Source organism: Dendropsophus ebraccatus, chromosome 6, assembly GCF_027789765.1.
Source record: "Dendropsophus ebraccatus isolate aDenEbr1 chromosome 6, aDenEbr1.pat, whole genome shotgun sequence".
Classification (NCBI taxonomy): Eukaryota; Metazoa; Chordata; class Amphibia; order Anura; family Hylidae; genus Dendropsophus; species Dendropsophus ebraccatus.
Window position 1 is genome coordinate 35,593,021 of NC_091459.1, and position 24,947 is coordinate 35,617,967.

At 43.0% G+C, this 24,947-nt stretch overlaps 1 protein-coding gene across 1 annotated transcript in view; it reads right to left on the minus strand.

Annotated features, from left to right (window-relative positions):
* Positions 1-24,947, minus strand: part of PREP (prolyl endopeptidase) — an 85,882-nt gene that overhangs the window by 50,045 nt on the left and 10,890 nt on the right. The window contains exons 6-7 of the mRNA XM_069973611.1: positions 24,147-24,268; positions 11,696-11,801 (exon numbers count right to left, since the gene is read on the minus strand). Coding sequence (XP_069829712.1) covers positions 11,696-11,801; positions 24,147-24,268 — 228 coding nt within the window. The remainder of the gene's footprint in view (positions 1-11,695; positions 11,802-24,146; positions 24,269-24,947) is intronic.

Sequence of the window (24,947 nt, forward strand, 5' to 3'; positions counted from 1 at the left end):
AATACCAGTAGGATGGAAATTATGCTCAAATTGGGAAATATCTGGACAGAGATCAAAAGTTCCTTTTTTTTCTGCCAATTAAGTGGTCACGGTTGGCATTTTAAAGCCAATTAAAACTGTATAACTTTGTCTTCATAACAAAGTAAATACTGGATGCATTTTCTGTCAACTATCTTGTATCGTTCGGAAAACAAAACAAGTGTTCGGCCTTTGGTCATTGAACATTAATTCACAAGGGGACTATCAGGGGACTAGTGTTCTCTCTTGTGCAGCCGATGCAGGGTGTCTTACAGGCCGTGCTCCCTGGGGAAAGGTATGACATGTCACTTTTCTCCAGAAGGGAGACACCTGTCACTTATTGGGGTTAGCCCTCCCCTATAAACAACTAATGGTTGGGGGCCCACCACTGAAAAACAACTAATTTGTTAATAGAAGTTATTGTCCTGAAAAACAACTTTTAAGCTTGCAGCCCTCTGTCAAATTTGCCTGGCCTAGAGTGTCTGTGCCCTAGGCCTGCACAGCCTCTCCATCCCCTCTTCTTCACTATTAGAAATGCCCCAGGCAGGAGTTCTCCTGCACCTGTCTGAACACTGCACGTGTCTTAACAATCCAACGTGTGCTGTGTTTAGAAAGGTGATAAATAGGAGAGATCCTGCCCAGGGGCGTTCTTAATGATGCAGAGGGTGGGAAGGTGGGATGGTGCAGGCCTAGGGCACACACACTGTAGGCCACGCAAATTTGACACAGGGCTGTAAGTTTAAAGGGAACCTGTCACGCGGTGTGTCGGGGCAGAGCCCGCCAGACCCCCCCATAGAGCCCTGAATACTTACTCTTTCCTGGACCCGGTCCCGGGACAGAGGTATCGCAGTTGGAAGCTGTGCGCGCGGCTCACCGGAGAGGAGTCCGACACCCATAGAAAATGACGTAATTTTCTATGGACTTAGGACTCATCTTTGGCGCAATTAGCATAAAGCGCACGCTCAGCTTCTGATGGCGATATCGCCGCCCAGGGACCGGCTCTAGGAGCGGGCATTCCAGGAAAGAGTAAGTATCCAAGGCTCCACGGAGGTGGGTGGGTGACGTTTCAGCTGGGCGACAGGTTCCCTTTCAAAGTTGTTTTTAAGTCTCATTGCCCTTCCACAGGACACCATCTATGGATGGGAGCTCCATTTCACCAAACACAAGGATGCTGCATAATGTAGTGTTCCTATGCATAAGAGGCACTGTATATCAAGTATCTGATGCAGTCAAAAATAAACTGAAATATGCCCAACCCCTTTCACATCACAGACCAAGTAATGGCAACCCCACAGAACAGGTGAGCCTGAGGATAGCCCAACAATCCTTTTTGCCTGTAAAACTCCTTTAAGGTCAGCTGTGAATAACTTATATGTTCCCTAAAGAGATAACAAAAAAAACAAAAAAGCAATAGCTTTCAGAAAGCAGAATAGCTCACTCAAAGCCCAAAACAGCCATGTCCTTAGGAGGTTAAAAGGAGTACGATTATAAATTATGTATACTAGATTGCCGGAGATGGGTCACACTTAGTGGTTGTAAAAGCAGCCAGATCCCTGCTGGCTGAATGGTAATAGCAAATGGTTGGGAATAGTTTTTTATATTTTATTTTTTTATTTATTAAATGTCAGATATTGACGACAAGAAGTGCAGCTATATTGGTTGCAACTGGCTTTTCAGAAACCCATTGTAAAACTGTCGCTGATCATTAAAGGAGTATGCCGCTCAAACTAAGCTTTCAATATGTTGCTGCCCTTGGGTAGAATATAATAAAACACCCTATTCTTACCTCTCAGCGTTCCCGATCCAGCTTCCAAGATGGACTCATCTGAGCTGTAGCAGCCTGCTCAGCCAATCACTGATTAAGACGGGACAGTGATGCGGCCAGTGATTGGCTGAGTGGGTTGTCACTGCCAAGATGAGTGTCAGTCTCTGAAGTGGAGGCGGGACTGTTCAGTCAGGGACCTGAAGAGGATGAAGAAAGACACCTGGCAAAAAAGTAAAAGTAGGCTGTTTGTTATGTTCTCCCCAAGGGCAGAAACAGAATGAAAGTATAGACTGAGCAGAATACCTCTTTAATAACTGAGAAACTAATTCTGAAAGTGACCACCTATATGCTGGCGCTTCCAATTAACAGAACTACATAGGAGCTATCTGTAAGAGAATTCAATGGCACTTCCAAAGAATCCAAAATTAAATTTGCATATTTTATTTAACACATAATCCCACATAATGCATTATGCTCTGTTAAGCCTTAAAGCGCAAAACAAAACACTTTTTATATGTTTTAGGAATACATGAAAAAGTGTTTGTCAGTTGGGGTTTGATCGTTCAGACTCCGACCGACCACAACAACAAGACAGGAGAAGTTCGCACTTAGTGGGTTGTTTCCCGATAAGATCATGAGTTGAAAGCAAATATCATGCCCTACCCTGACTCTGTATGGAAAGACTCTACGGTTAGGTAGAGATGCATCGCAGGGATACCTGTAGACAAGAAATTAGAAAAAAAAAAAAACAGAAGGTGCACCAGCAACCTACAGGTGCAAGGGCTTACCATATATACTCCTCCCAGTGTACACACGGTAAACACCTGCTCTGTAAATATTAAAAAGTGAGGATCTTAGCAAACTATTTGATCAGAGTGTACCATGTTGCCACGTTAAGGTGTCCTCAGAGACATGGTCCTACTCTAGTATTTTCACACTAGCAATAGCCTCTCCTGGGCTTAATAGGCCTACAACTAGGCAGATAGGAGCCAAATTATCTCTTTTTATAGCACCCTTGGGTGGAGTGCAAGCCAAAAGAAGGTAGTAGCCACATCCCCCACATTCAACAGAAAAAAAGGAAAAAATTGGCAGCACATCTATGACTGTTCACACTGGAGGTTGCACGCTGGATTAAGAAGATGAATAACCCGGTAGATATCTGCGGCAGGATGGACAGTTTGATGTTATTATGTACACATGTATAAAGCACAGTACAAATTTGCCATAACCTTTTCATACTTTCAACTCTTGGTACATGTAACATGCCTTGTGTGTTTCTGGACATTTCTGTTTGGTATGTTCGTTGAAAATATTGTTTTAAAAAATAAAATATACATACACATATATATATATATATATATATATATATATATATATATATATATATATATATATATATATATATATATATCATATTGATCTCTGCACACTGATAAAAACCTTTAAATTTACCGTACTTTACATACTTTGTCGTACAGAAATAAAAGCAATCAAAATATCTAAAAGGCCCGGTGAGTGACAGAGCAATAGGTACACTAGAACACATGATGCCCCCGCGCCACATCTTTAAAGAGGTCATTTGATTTTGACAGAATATTCTTTCTGTTCCTGACACTCGGTTGGGAAAATGTCAGATCATTTCAGCAGCGCTCTGACACACAAGTCTTGTTGACCTCCACGAGCCTATTTCATTGACTCATAAAAAAAGCACAAGCTGAAAATACGGAATTTATCCATCAAAGAGAAAAACATTCTGCAATTCCAGTATGGGGGACAATTTAACCTAATATTACAACCCGAAACTGCAGTTCTGAGAGCTTCATTTTTCTTCATTTAAGATACATCCAACATTACAAATAATAAATGAAATGAAAGGTCTAACCATTATCTCCATACTATTTTGCTCTCCATGTTTGGAGGTGCTTAAAGCCATTCGGATATTTCCCACTTGTGGCCATAACTCCCTCGAATTAAATGAGTAAGAACCTGCAGCTGCATATCCCCTTTCTCTCCATCTTTCAATGCAATTCACGTTCCAAACTGCTGACACTGTTAGATGCGGTTAGGTCAGGGAGACATATGGTACCTGTCATTTATCAGTCTGTCATTCAATAGAAAATATTTTATTGTATAGTAGGAAGAGTCAAAGAAGCTTTCCAGAGCTCCTAAAGTGCACCAGGTTGCTGCCTTTTATCTCACTGCCGCTCCTCCCGAGGTGCTGGGAAAAGCTGGATCAAGTCCTGGGAAGCTTCTCTGGATCCATCTTTTCCCAGCATCCAGGGAGGACCCAGCAGCAGTGAGTTAGATGGCAGCCGACTGATTTGCTTGATTATTACTGTAAATTGGTTCACCTCCAATTGCAGCTTACAGCTATTTAGAAGCTTGTAAAAGCCTCTGACTCTTTGTACCAGTAGATAAAAGCTTTTTTTTAACATCCTGGAAGCACTGCTGGATATATGAAAGGTACCAAGTGCCTCCTTGACCTACAGCTATATAACAGTGTGAAACATAACTTACAGCTGACAGATTCCCTTTATAGCGGATATGTCAACAGTTTTTTTGTGTCCAAACTAAAGGCCCTTTTACAAGAAACGGTTATCGGGCAATAATCGTCTTGTGTAATAGAAGGCACTGATCAGCCAACACAAACGATGTCGCTGATTGTTGCAGTCATTGGTTTTTCAACATGAAAGTTGAAAGACAAACAACTAATATAGCAACGATCTGCTGTCGTCACTCCATGGAATAAGAGTGGCAGCAGCAAACCGCTGCTCTCTGCTATGAGCTGCCCGGGCGATCAAGCAATCACGGGGACAGACACCCCCTCCCCCCCGGCAGCTTCCCGGGGGTGGCTTATCAAGCATTCATACAGCCGCAATGGAGACGTGATTGGCTGCTATGGGAAATAAACCACATTCTTACTACAAGGCTGCTTGATAAACCTTCCCCAATGTTTTTCAAAATGAAACGTTTCAAAACGGCAAAAAAAAAAAAAACAACAACAAGTACTGAAAGAACTAGAAACCCAATGTGCTTCAGAAGTGCAACTACATAATGTCAAATAAAAAGGCACTCAGTTAAAAAAAGAAAGAAAAAAAAAAAACCACATAAATCAATATGGGATTAACAAACACTACTAGTAAAAGCAATGTAAAAGGTCAAAATTACAATAGTCTAATGTCTTCCATCTTTCTTCTTGTGCCCTGCTGACAATGCAGTCTTATATACCGGCCGTTAAATGTGTGTAAGCAGCTAGGCGATTAAAAATGAAGTTATTCAGTAACTTCTTGTTCTTATAAATCAGTATCACTGCCAAAAAGAAAATGAAAACGGGAACCCTAGGTCAATAAAGAATACACCATAAAGCCTTATAATCAGGAAAACCCATCTGACGTCAAGCTCAGGTGCAGATATGAATCAATGCTGGCAAGTCGGACAAGCCAGAGGACTACGCTGCTGTAGAGCGAAAAACAAAAACTGGCAACAGATCCAATTATATAAAGATTATATCTGTAACAAAGCATCTTTAGTCATTATATAAAGCCAACCAAGGGAATACGCTAAATGCGTTTTGTATGTTCTGCCTGTGCAGGTTTTTTTCCCCAAACTCCCAACTCATGCTATGCTCCATGTATATTCCACATAAAAGGCGGAGCAGCTGCCCATAGCATCTAATCCGATCATTTCCAGAGCAGATCTCAAAGTAGTGACATTAGGCCTAAAACTGTTAATGTTTCAACATTTGCATTCTGAACAGTCAAACAGCTACTTGGCTACACAGTACACCCACACTACACAGTCATCATGTCCAGAAGCAGCTATCACACTACCAAATTGGCGCCGAGATACCGCCTGGAACCCCCGCCCGCGTATTCTGCCTTTTATGTCTTTCAACAGATAGCGGAGACGCGTGAGACCTCCCAGTAAAAGACATAGCAGGCAGGTGTCTGCAGATGGGGGTTCAGAGCAAGCCCTGCAGTGAACTCTATCCCCGCCTGGCACAATGTATCAGTATGATGCCGGGAACGGGGAAATTGTTTAAATGTTCACAACACTGTAATGATGCAGCTGCACAGCTATTTCATTACAGTGCAGCAAGGATTTAGACACTTTCCCCATATCATATTGATACATTGTGCCAGGTGGGCATAGAGTGCACTGCAAGGCTTGCCCCTCTGTAGGTTCTGTGTTTTACTGAATATGGGAAAAAGCCTTTACCGCTACACAAAGAACAGTGTAGTGCGGGTGCCGGAAAACTGATCAGTGACTGATTGGACATTTCTAGGAATCGTCTTAGTTGGCTTCCATACCAGCCAAGATACCTGTTCAGAAATCTCCCTAGATAGAAGGGGTAGAAGCCTCCAGTCCCATTGGTTAGTAATGCTCTTGGCTACAAATACCTCTCCACACAAGTCCAGTTACCCATCTTAGGTCGCCAGCCATTAAATAACTGTATGGAACTCGATTGTATAAGTGCCTATATCAGTGTGAGGTGCAGCAGCTCCTTTCTCTCCATGTCCATATTTTACTTTTCTCCTTTTTCTGAGTGGCTAGCACTCCTCCTGGTAAGACCCATGTGACCCCAATGGTAAGTACCTCCTAGTTCTCCCATTCTACCTCAGGTGCAGTGGTGAGTAGTAAGACTTTGTTCACACCTGTGTTGCTTGGTGCCCATTTTTTCTGCCGGCGGCGCCTGCTGGATTTGGGGGGCCTCCTTTCCCTGCTTGCGCTGGCTTTGCGGGGTTGGCGTCGCTGACTGACACAGTGGTGAGTTAGTGCAGGGACTCGTGAACCAGGGGACCTGCATGTGGTACATGAGGCAATATGGTTTGATCAAATTATATACCAACATCCTGGCGTTGGTTTTTAAATTTAACCGAGGCATTAGTATCAGCCATAGGTGTGAGGTGCAACGCTCCTCCTTTCTCTCCATGTCCTATATCAAGTAAGCTTTTAAAGAAGAAGCCAGACCGAAACAAAAAATACATTGCAGGTAGGAGGGTGTGGAAACATAACAATAAAAAAAGTATATTTGCCTGTCTCTGTGACCTCACAGTGCCGTGTCCTCGCTCCTGGACCTTAGTCAGCCTCCTCCAGCTCCCACATCATGACCTGGGCCCAGGAATGCCCACTCAGCTAGTCAGTGATTGGGCCTGTACACCGCTGCAGTCACTGACTGGTTGAGTGGGCACTTCAAGGGATTCTTCAAGAGATTTTCAAGGGAAGCGTCAAAGTCAGTGTAAGAAAGGGCTGTGAAGAACTACAAGGTCCAGCAGTCCCACAGATAGCAATGTTGCTCGCAACCCCCCTGCAGCCCATGAGCAACCCAATCATTCCTGCACGGAGGCACTATACAGCAGGAGAGGTGTAGACATCTATGGCCACTACCACCACCATCATCCTCTCCTGTACCATCCCCTCCCCCTCTCTTGCACATCTGGCCTGCTGCAAGACTTTGCCCAAATGATGGGTACACTTTAGGATTTACCATATATTGCACAGTAAATAACATTTTAGCAATAAACGGAAAATAAATTATGAACGATTATATGCATATGAATACTGTATAATTAACTAAAACTGAGGCAGCAAAATATATAAATCGTTCTATTTAACTCAGCAAATGGCCATTCTATTTCCCATATTTTGAATATAATATTAATGAAAGTTACTTTGTGATGGATTCTGAGTAAATAATTCATCTGGGTTTTGTGTATGGTTTCATCATTTCAATTGGTTTTCAGTGGATAAAAGAAACCAACTCCCCACCAAAAATCTCATCCCAACAGGCACCAAGGAAGTGAAAAATTCATTATGTAAAGTATCAGAAGGGCCGAGATCCAATTTTCTCCTTTAATGGATTTCAATTACAAGATTGGCATGAAATGACAGAACCAAAAGAAAGTGTTTAATGGCAAATGCAAATTATCTAAACAAGCGTGTGCCCTGGGTCCCATACACACCCAGGAAATGTCAATTAAATGTAGACATAGAAGATAGCTTAACAACTGTGTACATCATCTGAGAGTCTAGAAAGCAAAGGATCAGCTAAAAAAAAAAGACACCGGTTTAAGAACTATACACTACTTGAAAGTGGGTCACTGTAAGAAAATGAATGCATACCTCCAGTGCTCCACTTCTCAACTTGGTCGGCCATGATGCATTGCTAAGGATGCCATGATCACCTGGCAATGCATGGGAAGGGGATTTTATATCCCATAGAATGTTTTACAGATTTTTACAGAATTCACAGCAGAATTCACAGCATTCTGATTCCCACTCTGAAAAACTACAGACTAAAGGGCATCAGAAATTATATTAAGATATTAAACTTAAAGGGGTACTCCGGCGCTGATTAAAAAAAAACAACACATAGTTTTCACATTTACCATCCCTCCTGAGTCTGTCTCCATTTGAATTTCCCACTGTTTGCAGGTCCCTGAAGCTCCAGTTGGTGTCTTCATTTTTTCTTCGCTTCCTGGTTTGGGCTTTCCCATGATGCACTTTGTCTCCTATGATGTCTGACTCTGTAGAACTGTTAGATAGCTTACATCTTGTTCAGCCAATCAGAACTGAGCAACCCGAGTCATCTGCCAAAGGGAGGCTGGCCTAACAGGACTTAGACCCGCCTCCCTCTTGATGATGTCATTGTCACAAAATGGCTGCCACAGAAAAGCCTGGGCGTCATCAGTCATTAGGTAAGAATGAGTTTACTTCACTTCCTGGTTGAGGGTTGAGGGGGGAAAAGATAGGGAATGGGGGCAGATAGGTAATTGAAGCAAATTACAAAGTTTTATAACGTTGTAATGTGTTTCAATTACTGGGAAAAAAATAAGTTTTTCGCTGGAGTACCCCTTTAATATAGTGTTATCACTAATAGTATCTAATACGAATAGTATATCACTAACAGATAATATCACTTCACTGTTCTTCTGCCTCAATCACCCCTGACAGGAAGTTATAAAGAGAAAACACTACAAAATGTGTATTTTCTACAGCTCCCCGGCTCCTGCCTCTGATGGGAGGCTTGGCTAGATTTAGTCTTTGAGCTTTAGGCACACATCCTGAGTGACATCATCTCTGATCTAGAGCCTACATCACCATCTCCCTGTCAAATACACATATTTATTTGGACATTTGTGGAGAGTGGGGAGGGTTTACAGCATGCTGCCTTGGGCTGAACAGTGCCACAGAGCAGACAGGAAAGAAATGCAGCAGGTGCTGCAGCTCAATGGTGTGCAATAGACTGCACTAAAATTAGATCGATTCACCAAATCAGCCTTAACTCTTGTCACAATGGAACATGTCAAGAGGTGGGGAATATCAGACAACAAGTGAACAGACAGTCCTTGAATCTAATGTGCAGGTGGCAAGAAAATGGGCAAAGGATCTGAGCAACCTTGGCCAGGACAAAAGTGGGATCAGTACCAAAATGGCAGGTGATTGACGGATGCTTGTAAGCCAAGGACCAAAGAAAGAAAAAGTAAACACTACTATCTGTGCACCCCCAGGTATAGATGTCATGTCAGGAGGATGGGCTTCCATTAAGGAGAGTCACTCATGCTATCTAAACAACGCATGCACGAGGGGTTAATCGGTCTACATCTCTCAAACAGAACATTTTCACAAAAGCTTGTGTATTTGACATATATTCCATTAGACAAAATGCACCGGTTTAGCGAGACCATGTTCCGTAGAAGAAGAGGGAGTCATATCTCTTTTACTACTATGACTACCACAAAACCATAGTAAGGGCATGTTTACACTGAGCAAAATCGGTGGAATTCTGCTGCAGAGCTTTCTGCCACGGAATCCTGCCTGCTTCAGTGTCAAACAGTGTGTCTGTGGGAGGGCTCTCCACTGAAAAAATTGACATAAACATACCCTAAAACTCATTGGTTTTGCTGCAAATGTCTATGAAAAAAAACAAGGCATTTGCTATAATTTAAATATTATTGTGGTAATATACCATAAAATGACCACTAAACGCAAACCATTCCATAATCCACACTATCTAGGTGATCAGCATGTAGGTGTTAAGAGGTCACATGCTGGACTTCTCCACCATCCGACTGTCTCCCACCCATGATATAATCACAGAGAACTTCTCAAAAACCCTGCTTTTTGCTGGAAAAATGGTCTGAACCCTTCTCAGCTGCTGCGTCCCCTCTCCCCTGCCTCAGTCCGAGGGAAGGCCCCACATTGAAGACACTGTGTCCACCCATTAATAAAAGCATTTTTTCACATAAAAGAAGCAAAGGATAATTTGGGAACGAATGCCGATGAGAACGTCATCTATGAAAGCCTATGAAATCGTATCACAGTATTGTACATCTATTTTTCCCCACAGGTATGCTATAAATAGGTATACTGACCTCCACACATGACTGCACCTCGCTAGGATATGCTATCACTTTATAAATGATGGTGGTCTGTCTCTATGACCCTCACAGATACAGGGAATGAAGGCGCGCTGTTTCACCACTGTGGCCCCTTTAGCATTTTTCCATGGATAATTGATGTTCTTGGTCACCCAGGTATGTAGGGAACTAGGGTGGCTCCATTCATTTGAATAGTGCTTTATTCTTAGGATTGATGGCACCCAACCTCTGGGACCATCACCAACCATGAACTGATGCCATAACCTTGGGATATCATTACAGTAGGACAGAGATGGGGAACTTTCAGCTCTCCAGCTGTTGCAAAACTACAATTCTCATCATGCCTGGGCAGCCAAAGCGAAGGTTCCCTGCTTTTGGAGCTGGAAACCATTTTTAAATCTTTTTCTAAACTTAAAAGTCTTTGCTTTGAAATAGAATAAGCCTTCAGTGCTTGCACATTTATTCATAAAAAAATGGCTATAGATCACAAAAAAGGTCATACTTTATACTTTTAACAGGTTTATTAAACCTGCTAAACCAGGGCCAGCAGACATTTTTCTACTGTGTTTAGACAACCTTAAAGGGTATACCAATCTTATACAGCGATGGCAAATAGGAACTAAAATATAGCTAAATAAACAATACGAGCATCCAAAGGCTTTTCAGCTTCTTATTTTATTTTTAGGAATCTCACACTTTTCGCCTTTGTTGTGGGTATAGGGAATCGTGGTCCTTTTGTAGCTTTTAACAGGTTGAATAAAAGTTATGTTTTGTGTAGAGTGATATTTTTCAGCGATGTGTATTGTTTTGTCACAGTGTATAAGCACTGGTGGCCATAACATGGTCTTACAGAATGCAACACAGAACTTTTAGGCTAAGGGCCCTATTACACAAGACGATTATCATCCAAAAAAATCGTTATATCGTTCGAATTTAAACGATAATCGTTCTGTGTAATTGCAGGCAACGATCGAAAAATCGTTCGTGTGTCATTGATCGTTGATTTAGATCTGAACCTAAAATTATCATTAATCGTTCGCTGTAGTTCCGCATTTGTTCACTAATTGATCAGTGTAATTGCACATTGTTCATTGTTTTGCTGGGATCAGAAGGAATAAATGATCATAGTAACGATCGCAATAACGACCGTAGTAACCATTGTATCTAACGACCATCGTTCTGTGTAATATGGTGAACGATTTCAGGTTAACAATAAACAATCTAGTGTGCGATCGTCTATCATTAAAAATCGCTCCATGTAACAGGACCCTTACAGTCAGTGATCTCACATATCTGACTGCTGTATGTTCATGGACTTCGATGAATAAAACAAATGTAATAAACACAATTATCAAGGACCAATATATCAGGATGTAGCTTTTACCTGTTCTTATCCCTGTACATTGCATTAGATCCTTCTGCTTGTGTTCGTTTTTTACACATGTCCACCTGATCTCGGTTACTTAAGTTCTTATAATTACAGTTATTATATGAAGGCTAACACCTAACCTTCTGAAAGAGCAGTACTCACCAGCAATACCATTGGGTTGCTTGTGCAAGTCACAGTACCACAGGCGATTAACTGGATCACAGCCTTCTCGGATAGACAATATAATGTAGCGGCCATCATCTGAAACCTGTATGAATTGAGAAATATTATCAAGAAAAGGACTGACATAATTTGCACAAATTGTAAATGTAAAGAAAAGGAGGGGGTGGGGGTTATTTTGCAATGTGTACAGGTGGGACTGTGTAAGACCCAATCTGGGGCACACCAGTATCGATGGGGCAGACAACACTCTTACCAACCTTACACAACATTTGGAGAAACAACAATCCTGGTGCTGCTATGTACAGAACTCATGATACATATGTCAGAGCCTTGCAGAGTACCCTTTATTTGGTACTGTTACAGTTCATGTGGGGACCTGATGTTGTCAGTTTAAGGCTATATTCACAACGGACAGTGTTATACTGCTGAATGCCGGGCAGCATTCTGCACGTTCCTACAGGTGATACCCCTGTATTATAGACTCCATTCTATGCTTTGGCAGATTCCGGACGGGGAGCCAAGTAGGGGCACGTGCGGTGGAAAGCAGCGGATTCCGCGGGATGTTCTCTGTGCGGATTTCATAGTTTGAACGCGCCCTGACACGTGAATCCAGCATTTTCTCTGACCGGAAAGCCTGCAAACTGCACAGGCCGTTTCTCAGCTCTTCCTGCTTACCTATCCCCCTCCATTAGCGTGTGCTGGGGTCTTTCCCCATAACAACCTGTGGCACGACGGCATGGCGTTTATGGTACCATACCCTTGCCTTACTAGTTCTAGATCACAAGTTTTAGCCCTGTTGGCCACTACAGTTTTTGGCCACTAGAAGGCACTGTTGCCTTATTTGTCTGCTGGTTGCCCAAACAATGTTCTTTCTATAGGGGTGTGTGTGGGTTCAACCATCATCACTGCCTAGTGTTTTAGAGGAAACACGATGGCCGTAATAACGGTAATGTTGTGGAATATTAGGGGGATTGAAAGCCTGCCTAAAAGAGTGATGATAGCATCTCATATCCACAAATACAACCCTCATGTAGTATGTATACAAGACGCCCCAGACAACTAAATGGCTTAAAAAGCCGTGGGTGCAATGGGCAGCACACTCATGTGGGACTTCACATTCTAGGGACCTATACCTTCTAGTCCATAAAATGCCTAAATGGGAATTAGATACGGTCAAGACAGACCCGAACGGATGTTATGTGTCGGCCTTGACTGACAATGTCCCGTATGTGTTGTTGGGTGTATACTTTCCCCCTCCAGTGCCCATGAGAATCCTCCATCAGTCTGCTTTGTTTGCAGAGAGAGGCACTGGAGGTGGACATCATGGTGGATGAGGTGGCTCAGGCTTTGGCCGACATACGGAAAGGGAAGGCGTCGGACGGCATCCTTGTAGAGGTGTATCAGAGATATGCAGAAAATTATTACGGGTGGTGGATATGTAGAGGTCAGCCCTCAAAAATTGTAAATTACCATATTCACTATATGATGCAACCATTGTGATACTACTGAACCCGGTAGAATGTACATGGTATAGGCCCATATCACTTTTACATCTAGATTACGACATTCTGCCAAAAGTGATAGCCAACAGACTGAATGAGGCCATTCTTAGTTTAATACACTGACCAAACTGGCTCCATGTCTGAAAATATCAGGAGGGTGCAGGCAGTGGGTGGGCAAAAGGCTAAAATGAGTGGTGGCATCTAAACACCAAAATACAAAATCCCTGGGGTAGTCAAGAAAATCAAAACTGGCACTATACAAAGCTTCAAGATGGCAGCTAGATGTTAAGGAGAACCCAAATTGTCTCCGCAGATAGTGAAAGTACTAATATAACTTATAACTGATATTCCAGTTATAAATGTGCCTATTGGTGAATATTGTGCGTGCAGATATACTAAAACTTGTTGTCACACAGCGACGCCCAGTCTCATATACATCAGTAGTAGACTGTATTGACAATGTCTAACTTTGTATTTATCATAGCAGGTATCCAGCAGTCTGCAATACATAGGCCACTAAAACACAAATACTGGAAAAAGCCTAGCTAATATATGTTGTATGCGTGTAGTCATGCTTAAAGGGGTTATCCAGTGCTTCAAAAACATGGCCCCTACTTTCAGAGACAACTCCACTCTTGTCTCCAGTTCAGGTGTGGTTTGCAATTAAGCTCCATTTACTTTAATGGGACTGAATTTGAAACCCAACTCAATCTGGAAACAAGAGAGGAGGAAAAGTGGCCATGTTTTTGTAATACTGGATAACCCTTTTAAGCTCCATTAACTTCAATGGAACTGAGCAGCAAAACCCCACCCAAGCTGGAGACAAGAATGGGGCTGTCTCTGGAAGAAAGTGGCCATGTTCTTGTAGCGCTGGATAACCCCTTTAAATTCACGTTGAGAGCCCACGGCTCGCTTTACTTAGTGGGCAGCCTCCTGGTAATTTTCCTGCTAGTTTAGTGTTTCGAGCACTAGCACAATAGTTTCGTAGTGAACTGAAACAGCCCTGAGTGACGTCACTCTTTTTGACTGCAGATCTTTTGGAGGGACAAAACCCTACTAGTTTCAGTGCAAACACCTTCATCAGGGGTTACAGTGGTCCCAGGATCCTTTCTCCTTTATACGGTCAGTAAACCAAGGATTCTGTTGTGCCATGTTAATTACCAAATCCTCAGCAGCTGAGCAAGACCCTCCTTCTGTCTTTACGCCTTACCCCTTTGTGTCCACCCAATGTGTCTAGACTATGCAGGGGCTCAAGTTCCGTTACAATGTACCACTTTTCTTCAGCTGGATCGTAAAATGTATTTGAAATCTATACAGAGCTGAAGTTTCGTTACAGTGTATCAGAATGTCGTAACTAGAATGTATATATGGTTGGAGTTTTGTTATAAAATATTTTCTTGCAACAGATTTACTGTATTACATGTAGATGTTTCTACATTTGAATTCTCTGAATATTACATATATTACCCCTCCAGGGTGGTGTAATTTTTTCTATAGCATGAAACGCAGATCCTTTAAAGCTGCTATTATGCTTTTCCACGTAGTGGCGGGATAACAGATGTCCCTCATATTTCCTTTCAATATTATATATATATGTTCCTGTATTCTGATGTTGAGTTAATGTTTAGTTCAGCCCACACAGAGTTTTTGACAGGGACATATTTTGCAATAAATCACTTCTTTGGTCTTGCATGCAAAGTGTTTTTTTATTATTGCAATATCTTCTCCCACCTATCTGGATGCTCCCATACACTACAGGTATTCCACAACAGTGTTCCGTGCAGAAGACAACTATGGCCGGTGCTGGAGGGAAGTATGCCAAGGGGAACAAAGTTATTACCCATGCATAAATTAGCATGGACAGAAACGAAAAAGAATTCTTAACTTTTCTGATAACATGGTAGAGATGCCGTTCTGGTATAATCCGCAGCTTACCCATGTATCTGACACTCTAGAATACCTACCTTCTGGATTAATAGCGGGTCACTTTTGTCAAAGATGTTTAAGGTGACAATGGTTTCCAACACTTCCAGACTAAATTTGGTCTCTCTAGAGAATCTTTTTATTGTTATTCACAACTCAGGCATGCCTTTCAGAGTCAATTCCCTCAAACCGGTGAGGAGTAATTAGATCACAAGAACCCTGGGTGCTTATTCCGACTATCTACTTCTATCTCCTCAGTTCTAAATTAGAAATGGGGCCACCTTCGGTACAGGGGCCACCTATACCCGGCATAACAGATGAGATTTGACAGGATATAATGTCATCCCACGTTTGTCACCTGCTGCCGCCAACAATATACAACTTTTTGACACAATTTTTGCCACATGGTATGGGGATGCCAGCCGGTCCAAGACTTCTGGAAGAGGTATTGGATGTTCTTGAAGAGGTTATAAGGGTGACGGTGCCCTGTGATCCCAAAATATGTTTGGTTGGTATTTTAGATGAGGAGCAGTGGACTCATGCACCCTCAGAGTATTTCTGAAGGAGGTATTGTTTATGGCACGAAAAACTATTGCCATATGGTGGATAGAAAGTAGGCCGCCCAAGCTGAGTGGGAGTCATTGGTTAATCTAATGTTACCATATGAATAGGTTACTTACAAAAACAGGTTGTTATACTAAATTTGACAATGGGGACAGTGGAATTTATCTGCCTTGACAAATTATACCCCTAGTCAGTATATGACATCTAGGAACGAGGTGTAGTCTAGCCCTTAAAATGTGATTTTGTATGCCTGGATCACTCTTTCCTGTTTGCACCTGAGAACAGTTTACCTGGAGGATATGGTTATGTATGGCTTACTTTATGCTGCCACCACATATGCTGGAGCTTACACATACATAAAAGATTTCTGCCTACAAATGCAGAACACTTAATAGCAGGAGTTGTACCGAGATGCAGTTAGTATGTTATTGCAAAGATCTTTGCACAGGAGTCGCAAGGTCAGTATTACATATGTTCCCATGCATGTATAAGCCTGTATAGTACACAGGAGCAGCAGGTCAGTATTACATATCTTCCCATGCATGTATAAGCCTGTATAGTACACAGGAGCTGCAGGTCAGTATTACATATGTTCCCATGCATGTATAAGCCTGTATAGTACACAGGAGCTGCAGGTCAGTATTACATATGTTCCCATGCATGTATAAGCCTGTATAGTACACAGGAGCAGCAGGTCAGTATTACATATGTTCCCATGCATGTATAAGCCTGTATAGTACACAGGAGCTGCAGGTCAGTATTACATATCTTCCCATGCATGTATAAGCCTGTATAGTACACAGGAGCCGCAGGTCAGTATTACATGTGTTCCCATGCATGTATAAGCCTGTATAGTACACAGGAGCAGCAGGTCAGTATTACATATGTTCCCATGCATGTATAAGCCTGTATAGTACACAGGAGCCGCAGGTCAGTATTACATATGTTCCCATGCATGTATAAGCCTGTATAGTACACAGGAGCTGCAGGTCAGTATTACATATGTTCCCATGCATGTATAAGCCTGTATAGTACACAGGAGCTGCAGGTCAGTATTACATATGTTCCCATGCATGTATAAGCCTGTATAGTACACAGGAGCCGCAGGTCAGTATTACATATGTTCCCATGCATGTATAAGCCTGTATAGTACACAGGAGCCGCAGGTCAGTATTACATATGTTCCCATGCATGTATAAGCCTGTATAGTACACAGGAGCAGCAGGTCAGTATTACATATGTTCCCATGCATGTATAAGCCTGTATAGTACACAGGAGCAGCAGGTCAGTATTACATATCTTCCCATGCATGTATAAGCCTGTATAGTACACAGGAGCCGCAGGTCAGTATTACATATGTTCCCATGCATGTATAAGCCTGTATAGTACACAGGAGCAGCAGGTCAGTATTACATATGTTCCCATGCATGTATAAGCCTGTATAGTACACAGGAGCAGCAGGTCAGTATTACATATGTTCCCATGCATGTATAAGCCTGTATAGTACACAGGAGCTGCAGGTCAGTATTACATATCTTCACATGCATGTATAAGCCTGTATAGTACACAGGAGCTGCAGGTCAGTATTACATATGTTCCCATGCATGTATAAGCCTGTATAGTACACAGGAGCTGCAGGTCAGTATTACATATGTTCCCATGCATGTATAAGCCTGTATAGTACACAGGAGCAGCAGGTCAGTATTACATATGTTCCCATGCATGTATAAGCCTGTATAGTACACAGGAGCAGCAGGTCAGTATTACATATGTTCCCATGCATGTATAAGCCTGTATAGTACACAGGAGCAGCAGGTCAGTATTACATATGTTCCCATGCATGTATAAGCCTGTATAGTACACAGGAGCTGCAGGTCAGTATTACATATGTTCCCATGCATGTATAAGCCTGTGTAGTACACAGGAGCTGCAGGTCAGTATTACATATGTTCCCATGCATGTATAAGCCTGTATAGTACACAGGAGTCACAGGTCAGTATTACATATGTTCCCATGCATGTATAAGCCTGTATAGTACACAGGAGCTGCAGGTCAGTATTACATGTATAGTACACAGGAGCCGCAGGTCAGTATTACATATGTTCCCATGCATGTATAAGCCTGTATAGTACACAGGAGCTGCAGGTCAGTATTACATATGTTCCCATGCATGTATAAGCCTGTATAGTACACAGGAGCTGCAGGTCAGTATTACATATGTTCCCATGCATGTATAAGCCTGTATAGTACACAGGAGCTGCAGGTCAGTATTACATATGTTCCCATGCATGTATAAGCCTGTATAGTACACAGGAGCTGCAGTGTCAGTATTACATATGTTCCCATGCATGTATAAGCCTGTATAGTACACAGGAGCTGCAGTGTCAGTATTACATATGTTCCCATGCATGTATAAGCCTGTATAGTACACAGGAGCAGCAGGTCAGTATTACATATGTTCCAATGCATGTATAAGCCTGTATAGTACACAGGAGCAGCAGGTCAGTATTACATATCTTCCCATGCATGTATAAGCCTGTATAGTACACAGGAGCTGCAGGTCAGTATTACATATGTTCCCATGCATGTATAAGCCTGTATAGTACACAGGAGCTGCAGGTCAGTATTACATATGTTCCAATGCATGTATAAGCCTGTGTAGTACACAGGAGTCACAGGTCAGTATTACATATCTTCCCATGCATGTAATACTGACCTGCAGCTCCTATGCATGCATAACTCCATATAGATGGGCTACACTGTCAGCCGAAACATTGCATTGGTGTAATTAAAAGTGCAAATTCTTTCGGAAGTGCGGTCTCCTTCATCTATTTTGATATTTCATACGAACCTGGGTCCGGTTTGGTGAGACATGCACCCATAAACTATTATTTTCTTGTGCTGCTGAAAACTTATTTGGATTAACTCTATATAGTGTACAGTAGCATGTGTAATAATATGCTGCAACCCCCCCCCCCCCCGACAACATGGGGGAAAGTGACTTCTGGTGGGGGTCCTGAGGCCGCTCACTGTGGGCACAGGGAGAGGTAAGTGCCTACTCATGATCAGATTCCTGCCTGCTCCTGCATTTTCAAAGTCCCCAGACTTCTCCTTTAAAAGGGTTTGGCCACTTTATAGTAAAATTGATTTGTGTGTAGTGTAAGTGTAGTCACAGCCCTTACTGACAGCAGCTCCCTGTGTACCTCATAGACCCAAGATCAGACTCCCCTCCTCCAGGCTGTGCTGCCCTGCTCTGTGGTGAGTCTGTCCATTAGATGGCCGACATGTAGGAGCATGTGACCAGCCCCCAGTGTCCTCCATAGGTATATACAGACTCTGTGGTGGACACCGGGGGGCGGGACATGGTCAAATGCTCCTCCATGTCAGCCATCTAATAGACAGACTCACCACAGAGCAGGGTAGCACAGCCTGGAGGAGGGGAGTCTGATCTTAGCTCTATGAGGTACACAGGGAGCTGCTGTCAGTATATACAGTGACTACACTTACTAATACTGTACACTGAGCAATTTTACTATAAAGGGGCCAACCCCTTTAACAGGTATGAAACAAAGACCCAGAGTTCGGCTTAGCAGGAGAGTTTCCCTCTAAGCCGTAAGGGTACTGATGTTATGTGTGGCATAAACCATGAAAAAATAGGCGCTCCTATAAAGCAAAAAGAAAGATACACAAATAATTGATGGAGAAGGTAACACAAACCTGGGCTACAGCAGCAGCAAACCAGAAATTCTGATGCTCCCAGAAACACATATGCATTTTTAGTAAGATTTCACAAGCCATGCCTGAACATGAATAATTCCAATTTCCCAAGAGGGAGAGGCCTTTTTTATCTGTCTGATGAGAGAGGTAGCTTACATCTAAAGATTTCATAAGCAGCAATGAGGGCTGCATACAAACTACAGATGTGGAGCAGGTAGGTGGATTACTTCTTACCTGCTATAAATTGTTTCCGTGCCTCAGGATTTCTATTCCGGATAAAGAAATACAAGCCCCAGTACTAGGTCAAAACGATGGAGGTAATTCCCATAGGTTGTAACTTGGTAAAGGACAATTAGGTATATATTCATTGCCACAAATGCCTGAAGCATTGGGAATTCTAGACAGTTGAAAAATCGGGCCAGAAACGAGACACTATTTTATTAAATCTCTTAAAGGGAAACTGGTGAACTTAGAATTTTTTTTTCAAATCAATTGGTGTCAGGAAGTGCCAGAGATTTGTAATTTACTTCTGTTTAAAAAAAGAAAAAACTTCAGTCCTCCAGTACTTATCAGCTGCTGTATGTCCTGCAGGAAGTAGTGTATTCTTTCCAGTCTCACAGTGATCTCTGCTCTTCTGTATGTGACATAAAGTGTCAAGAACAGTAGCAAATCCCCATATAAAACCTCTCCTGCTCTCTAGACTGGAAGGAATACCACTTCCCGCAGGGAATACATTCGATCATAAGTACAAATCTCTGGCACCATTTTAACTACTTTAGCAGAGACTGTATACCACTCCGGTAGCAGAAAGATGTATGTTATTTAGCCCTGTAATACCTTGTACAATAAAGGAAAATTTATAGTTATCAGCCGCACATCTCCCTGGGTAAACAGGAGATGTGCGGCCAATAGCAAATCACTCAAGCAGCGCATACATATAAAATGCGTTGCTGTGTGATCTGGCATCCCGCTCTCCCGTCCAGCTTTGGCCACCGCCTCCTACAGAAAGACTGACAGCTGGAGGTGGTTGTGGTGCTGTCTGCTTCCATGGCTACATGAATAATACAAGGATCGTTCGTGCGGCCTAGCCGCTAGATTAATTTTGCCACGCAAAGGCTTTGCAAACAATTGTTGAAGGACCCTCACGGCATCTTTAGTTCATGACAGGCAGCCCAGAAAGCAACAAGGGCAACCAATGTGAAAAACAAAGACCCCCAAAACTGATTCTCTCATTGGTAAAGATCAATATTGTTAGTAGCCAAAAAAAAAAAAAAAAAACATAACAGATTTCAAAAATAAATTTAATCTTATACCAAGGCAAATTTTCCCATAGGAATTCATAGAAATGCAGACAATTGGTTCTACAGCCCAAGATAATGATTATTCTGAATAACATGAAAAACAAACAAAAAAACCCAGTAGAATATGTGATATTATAAGTTACTGTACAGTAATGGAGAAGATGGGAAACACAAGGGCTGACAGAGACTGCAGGGGGCATGAAGGAATGAGCAGGGCAGATGTGGGCACATACATGCAGCACTCTCTGTCCGGGAGAGAGGGGTTACAGCTATGAAGAGATAACCTCCACAGTCCTGTCCCCTGATGCAAGCCCCAGCCTGAAGTGGATCTGCTATGATTTGGAAGGGGAAGGAGATTTCCTGGGACAGAGTACAGAGCTGTAGACCCAGCTATGCAGACCATGCCCCTGCTCCACTCGCGCTCCCACCCAGTACAGGGAGCTCTTACACCAAAGCAATGCTCTTAAACCAAGTCACAATTTTGAAAAACTGTGAGCTCTTAAACCAAAACGCTCTTAAACCAAGGTACCACTGTACTTTGAAATTCTAGGCATAAGTAAGACGACTGTTCCTTATTACAGTTGTCCATGACTTCACTGCCCCAGTGATAAAAGCCCTGCAAAATGATACCAAACACAGATGTCCAGCTCCCTCTGCTGGACACACAAGCATACTGCAATCTGTTCTGCAGAGGTGCCAGGGGAACAAATCTAGGGCACACGTATATACTTCAGACAAAAAGAGGAGTAGTACACATCAATCAGATTTCACCTCTAATTTTTCAGAGGACCTTTGAAATAAAGTTTAAGGGAAAACTTGTTTTGTTGATACAGGAAACTACATACTTTTCTTTGTACTAGTTTTACCAAATAATCCTTTAAAAAGGGGTTATTCAGTGCTACAAAAACACGGCCAGAGACAGCACCACACTTGTCTCAAGTTTGGGTGGGGTTTTGCAACTTGGGTCCATTGAAGTGAATGGAGCTTAATTGCAAACCGCAGCTGAACTGGAGACAAGAGTGGTGCTGTCTCTGGAAGAAAGTTGCCATGTTTTTGTAGTGCTGGATAGCCCCTTTAATTGGACCTGTCAGCAGCCTCTTTGTTGGTATGTAAATGAGCTCAGGGGATGTAATTTAGCACAACAGGACCTCAAGGTTAGCCAGCCCATATCCTCTTCTTTACCAGGGAGGGGAGGCATTACTCCAAGCAGCTATTGCTGTTCTGGGGAACACCCCCTGGGCACTTGAACCTCATATACACATTAACAGGTTGCTGACTGGTCCACTATATTGTGAGATTAATCTGAGACCTTCAGGGATCAGAAACATAAACTGGGTTACAGCAGAAGACAATCAGGTGCAGGGATGTAACTACCACTGTAGCAGCCATAGCGGTTGCTATGGGGCCCACCAATTCAGGGGGCCCATCCCTGCAATACACTGGGCCCCCTGAGTTGTCATCATTTGCAGCACCAGGTGGCTGGATGGGGCTCCCAGATCCTGCAAGTGTCTCTTTAAAGGGAACCAATCACTGGAAAAAAGCATATAGAGCTTTTGAAATGTGCTGTTAGAGCACACAGCACACTTGCCACACGTGTTTCTATAGCCTCCGTGCCTTCCCCGTGTAAGCCGCAAAGTAACTTTATAAAACTGGCGCCCTGTATGCTAATTACCTAAGGTAGTCACCTGGGCGGTGTGCTGCTAGCAGGTAGTCACGGTCCCCTGGGCGTTCTTCCGCTGTAATCACGCCCCTCTGGGCGTGATACAAATGGCAGAGTGGCTGTGGCGTCACTCGGGAGCGCGCCGTGCCCAACGTCGGCGCGCTTACGTACTGATGCCGGACGCCGCCGCACATGCGCAGTGCAGCCGCTTCCATTCCGGTTGGACTGCGCCTGTGCAGAATAGCCTCGAACTCCGGCTAACAGGCTATTCGAGGCTATTCTGCACAGGCGCAGTACAGCCGGAATGGAAGCGGCTGCACTGCGCATGTGCAGCGGCGTCCGGCATCAGAATGTCACAGCTACTCGGCCATTTGAATCACCCCCAGGTGACTACCTCAGGTAATTAGCATACAGGGCGCCAGTTTTATAAAGTTACTTTGCGGCTTACACGGGGAAGGCATGGAGGCTATGGAAACACGTGTGGCAAGTGTGCTGTGTGCTCTAACAGCACATTTCAAAAGCTCTATATGCGTTTTTCCGGTGATTGGTTCCCTTTAACTGCAAGCACTCCTGACTAGTTCTTGCAGTTCTGACTATACCTGACGGCTTAGTGGTCAGTCGGGAAGGCGGGGGCAATTAAACGTTCCCAGCCATTTCTAGTTACACCCCTGATCAAGTGCATGCATATACAGTGCAATCGTAAACTACAAATACTGAGGGGGGGGGGATATGGATCAAAACTAGTAGGACAGAGTGGAGACGCTGCTGACTGTAAAATGACTGCTGCAAAGTGCAGCAATAACAAGGACTCCAGAAACCAGTGACCTTGTCTGTACCTTGTAATATTTCATCAATGCTTTCTGCCACACTCAGTCCCTGGTCTCTTTAGGACACAACAAACCTGGTATAAAGGTTGGGTTATCCAGCGTTTGAAAAACATGGCCACTTTCTTCCAGAGATAGCACCTCTCGTCTAAAGTTCAGGTGTTAAGCTCCATTTACTTCAATAGAACAGAGTTGCAAAACCTACAGCCAAACTGGAGACAAGAGTGGTGCTGTCTCTGGAAGAACGCTGGATAACCCCATTAAACCATGTGTTTTAAAGCAAATGTACCATCAGGTGGAGAGAGGTTTTCCTTTTCCGCACTGACCAGTCGGTGCTGGCACAGGGTACCTGATGGTGTGGTCCTTTTTTTAAAAAACGCTGCCCGGTTCCCGTTTTGTTCTTGAGCACCGGCTTGCTGTATGCACTGGAGGCAGGCTGGTGTCCCCCAATATAACAATATCCCCTCTCCTCTGTGACACACCTCCATTAGTAACAGACAGTGCTAAGAGGGAAGGTGATGTTGTTACACTGGGGGGCGCTGGTCCTGCCCCCAGTGCATTCAGCGGGCTGGTGCACAAGAACAAAACAGCGCCAAGCACAGAAAAACTGCAGTGTTTTAAAAAAAGGACCGTGCCACCGGGATCCCGTTCACTTTAAGAAGTGATTGGAGTGGGTCAAACTATTGGAATTTTAGTGTAACGGAAAGTGATTACTGGAGAGAATGTGTCAGCAATACCAAAACGTATGGGGAAGGGGGGTGAACTGTATCTGGTAAATCTATAAAGGGGCCATAGTGCTCCCTGTGTGTTGCGGCACCTTTGTTCCTGTAATCTGTACATGACCCAATGCTTGGACCACTACTAGAAAATATTGATTCTGGGGATAAACCACAAGTCTTGAAATGTTCATTAGTAACAAACAAGAAGCTTTCATCTTACCTCCACACCCCCCATCCATTTAGGCTCATCTAAAAATTCAGCACATAATATATCCTTTGACTGGTCAGTGCCAAGGACATGGTAATAGAGTTTCTGGTGGAGATTGGTGGAGGTTTCTGTACCTGTTATTATAAAAAAATAATATCTATTATTATTATTATTATTATTAGTCAAAAAGACATTTAAACAGTGAAGATATCTTCAGTGGGTTACATGCAATTTAGACTTATAGGCCATTTACCAACTCGCAAAAAAGAATTCCCAGTTGCTAAGGAGAAGCTGCTTGTAAGTGTGAATGAGCTCAGAGACAATGATAGCTGGGGGGGGGGGGGGGGCTCTAAAACTATACGATTATTACACGTTTTATGCCTGCGAGCACTTATTATGCAAAGGAAGACAAGGCCTTATGGAATACGTGGTCCACATCTAAAGCCCTTGCGATGTAATGAATTTATAGGCCAACATTTCTCTTTTTAGAGGGCTTAGAGAATGCGCTGAAGCAGCTTGAAGGAAGTGAGTATTGTAGACAGCTGGTACATCAATGTTATCACCTTTTAGCAGTTTTTCTTTTTGCTTGCCCCACAGATATTCAGTATCAGGTTAAAGTGTCAGATTTTTTTCTAGATTTATCAACTTGTGTGACAGAAAAATGGGTGTAATTTGCCCATTTGTAATCAATTCCCCCCCCCCCCCCTGTAGGCTGACGGCTTTTAGAAAACGCCGGACTTCTCCTTTAACGTCAATGGGAAGTACATAAATTGCGCAACATGCTGACTTCGGCTTTCTTAGATTTCCCAACCA